The sequence below is a fragment of the Choristoneura fumiferana genome, chromosome 9 (genome assembly GCF_025370935.1).
Source record: "Choristoneura fumiferana chromosome 9, NRCan_CFum_1, whole genome shotgun sequence".
Taxonomy (NCBI): Eukaryota; Metazoa; Arthropoda; class Insecta; order Lepidoptera; family Tortricidae; genus Choristoneura; species Choristoneura fumiferana.
In genome coordinates this window covers 1,338,437-1,341,789 of record NC_133480.1, presented here as the reverse complement: position 1 = coordinate 1,341,789, position 3,353 = coordinate 1,338,437, and the positions used below count along the sequence as shown (strand labels likewise).

General features: G+C 45.9%; 1 protein-coding gene across 1 annotated transcript; it reads right to left on the bottom strand.

Moving 5' to 3' along the window:
• Positions 1-211: 211 nt before the first annotated feature.
• On the bottom strand, positions 212-3,142 carry LOC141430930 (uncharacterized). The gene is made up of 4 exons (XM_074091819.1): positions 3,032-3,142; positions 2,461-2,530; positions 1,238-1,442; positions 212-603 (listed from the first exon to the last, which is right to left on the bottom strand). The coding sequence occupies exons 1-4, from the start codon at positions 3,080-3,082 to the stop codon at positions 315-317; spliced, it is 615 nt and encodes a 204-aa protein (XP_073947920.1). The 5' UTR covers positions 3,083-3,142; the 3' UTR covers positions 212-314.
• Between the last annotated feature and the right edge of the window lie 211 nt (positions 3,143-3,353).

Sequence of the window (3,353 nt, the reverse complement as noted above, 5' to 3'; positions counted from 1 at the left end):
TTAGAAAGGTTTTAGGGTGTAAAGGTTTTCCACGGTGTGATTTTGGAGCAGTTATGGTTATGATCAAAGCGGTTTTTTTTTGTTTTTTTTTAAACTAGGTACTCACTTATTTTCCTCTACTTTTTTGTGCTTTATTTTATTTTGTAAATAGGTATTTAAATAAAAAATAACAAATAAAATATTAAAAAATAATATATTTATTTATGTAAAATGCCATATGGAAACAATCCACGATATGTTTTGTCGTTGTAGCGTACTCCGACACCGTAGGCCTGTGGCCTGTGGCCTGTGGCCCGTGTCTGGATGAATGGAATCTACTCCGGAGAGTCGTCTATATTCGGGACAGTTTCCTTGGTATTATCGAAAGAAGCAAATCCATCGCGAGGTTTAGTCGACGGATACCGCAGGTGCTTGTCGAACGAAGGTCTCGCGTAGTGATCGAACCTTTTCATCACCCATTCTTGTTCGTCCCAGTCATCGACGTAGAACAGCAGCGACCGCAGCCACTGGGGCACTTGATCGTTCATATGATGAAATCGCTTGATCCACACTTTGTGCGTATTCGCATAGGTCCCTGCGTCGCCGGTCATCCATTCCGGTATACTGTTAAAAATAATGGTAAATTAGTATCGGGTTGCAGTAGTAGTGTCTGTCAGCAGAACACCTTCAGAGCAAAATGTACGTAGTGTGGAATAATTTTTAGATTAGTTACTGACATAGACAGACTAAGAAATATAGATTTTTAAAAACTTTTCTTATTTGTTGTCTTCGACCAAATTGGCTACCTTCATACCATATTTCAAGTTTCTAGGACAACTGGAAGTATATACAAACAAACGGCTCGCGGCACGTAAGTGTAGCGCTGACCGATAATTTGTTGACACCCACACAATACCTTCGCACACTTACCGGCACCAATATCCGACACAACAAGCGTGCATAAATATCTGATACGACTCTATTTCTAGGGCCGGTCGTGCCAGGTATTTTTGCAAGCTCCGCTGTGGCGATATAATTAACACAGGTGACTGTGATTATACAGTCTAACCAACTTAATCGTGACCTGTAGTTTCGTAGAAAAACTCAGTGACATCGCATTGCTTGATAATGATAAGGGACTCTATTATGTACGGTATGACACTTACTGTGAGAACGTTTTACGGGTGGGGCAGGAATCAAATGGTTCAAGTGTACTACTTGAACGCTACGAGTAGAGTCGCGCGCCGCGTGTACTCACAGGTTGAGGGCGCGCAGAGTCCACCGGTAGACGTCAGTGTAGAAGCTGCTGGAGGTGACGTCCATCTGCGGGTAGTGCGGGCGCGTGCGCATGCCGACGCTGCCCAGCGCGATCATGGACGCGCCCACGCGGTAGCCGGCGATCAGCGCCACGCGCCCCTCGCGGATGTTCTTCTTAGTCATCGCTTGGACTACTTTCGCTTGATCTGGAAATAATTGGATTATTTTCTGGGTAAAAGAAAGAACGAACAAAATATGCGAGGCCACCAATTTAACCTATCAACTGAACGATCGCACAACAATCCTTGCTGACATTTCTTATGTAACATTGATGTGATGGTCTAGCCGGTTCATTGATTCACATTCAGTGCTGTGCTGAGACTACATGTTCTGGTAGTTGACCAGCCCAATAGATGACACACTGCTGTCACCTGTATTGCTAATGACACAAAGTTAAAAATGGCAACTTTTGGGAGAGTGACGAGCACTTGTCAGTACGTTTATCTTATGTTTTTTTAAGAATATAGCCTACCTATTATAATCGCTGTGGATATACTTACTTACTTAAACTCTTACAATATATTATGAAATGATCAGATCAAGCTTGTAACTGTTGATCAAGACACTCGCCAGTCGGCAGTGAGTCAGGCCGACGATAAAAAACCGGCCGAGTACGAGTCAGACTAGCGCACCGAAGGTTCCGTACTTTGTAGGTATCTATGAATATCCGTGTTAGCGGAAACCCTTCAAACAAAATGTACGCGGTATGGGGTCACAAACACTATTGAATTGCTTCACAGGTTTGTACAGGCTCCTCATGATATTTCACTTCACCGTAAATCTCGTGGTCAATTTCAAATATAATTTCGCACATGAATTTCAAAACCTGAGAGTAGCTATAGCGCGTTTTTAAACCCACGATCCTGTGCTTGAGAGAACATTGGTCAAACCACCAGACCAGCACCGCTTTTTAGCCCGATTATTAGTTCCGGGGCAACAGTTACAGGTCGTATTTAACCGCACACCCATACTCATCCATCTAAATTGACCCGAGGCCTTGTTGTTTAATGCATTCCGATTTTCACCACTTGTTTCTGTCACACGGTCGGTGAGGGTAGAGCTAGATGGTAATGCGATCGCCAGCGCTCGGGCGCTCGGGTGGTCGGGCTGCGGCCACTGCAGTGGTCTCCTCGCCTCAGGAGCACGCGTTGTACGGACACTCACCAGCCTTCTCCGCAGCGCGCAGGTCGATGGCCATCCGCGGCTTCCAGAAGAACGAGCCCGGCATCGCGCACTGCAACGCAACGGGACTACTGTATCAGCTGAACCACACACATAAGTTACGTCAGCTCATATTTGCTCACTATCCACCTTTTTCACTAGACCACAGACCCGCCATTAGGCTGCGTTTCCACCAAAGACGTGCGAGGATGTGTGTGTGTTTTTCATGAACCAATAGAAACGCTTCATTTACTTATCCTCGCACAGCACCGCTCTAGTGGAAACAGCTGAGCGGAGCGAGGCGAGGTAGGTAAAGGAGCATTCTGGTTCGTGAAAATCACATTCTTCGCACATCCCTGGTTGGAACGCAGCCTTACTCACGTCTACTTTGAAGAGCCCTAGGCTCTAGGCTGCATCTATCCGGAAATACAGACGACGGCGGGAGCGCATCCCATTCCTTAGCAGTTCGCATTAATAAGGAAGCGAATCGCTTGAAAATAATACTTACTACATAGGGCCGCCGTAGGACGCCTTTCCCGGCTTTCCGCTTGTAAGAGGAAAATGACAAACTTACCTCAATTTCTTTAAGTACCGCCATCATTACGATATTCAAAAGGATATTCATTTTGTTTTTTTTGTCGTCCGCACCACCGTCTTCAGAGTGCGGTCTGCCTTGCGGCGCACCTGCTATATACCGTAGTCCCGCGTACGCGCATCTGCTTGTAGCAAGTCAAAAGTCATAACACATTCCGCGCGAGGTGAACGGTGTCAGCGGTGTTTGTCAACAGCCCGTGTTGCACCCTGCTGCGCTGCATCCGACCTTTCAGATGCTGTGTGTTTGCATTTTTGGAGTGCAATTAGCAGCATAAACCTAATGAGGGCTATCGTTTTTTGTC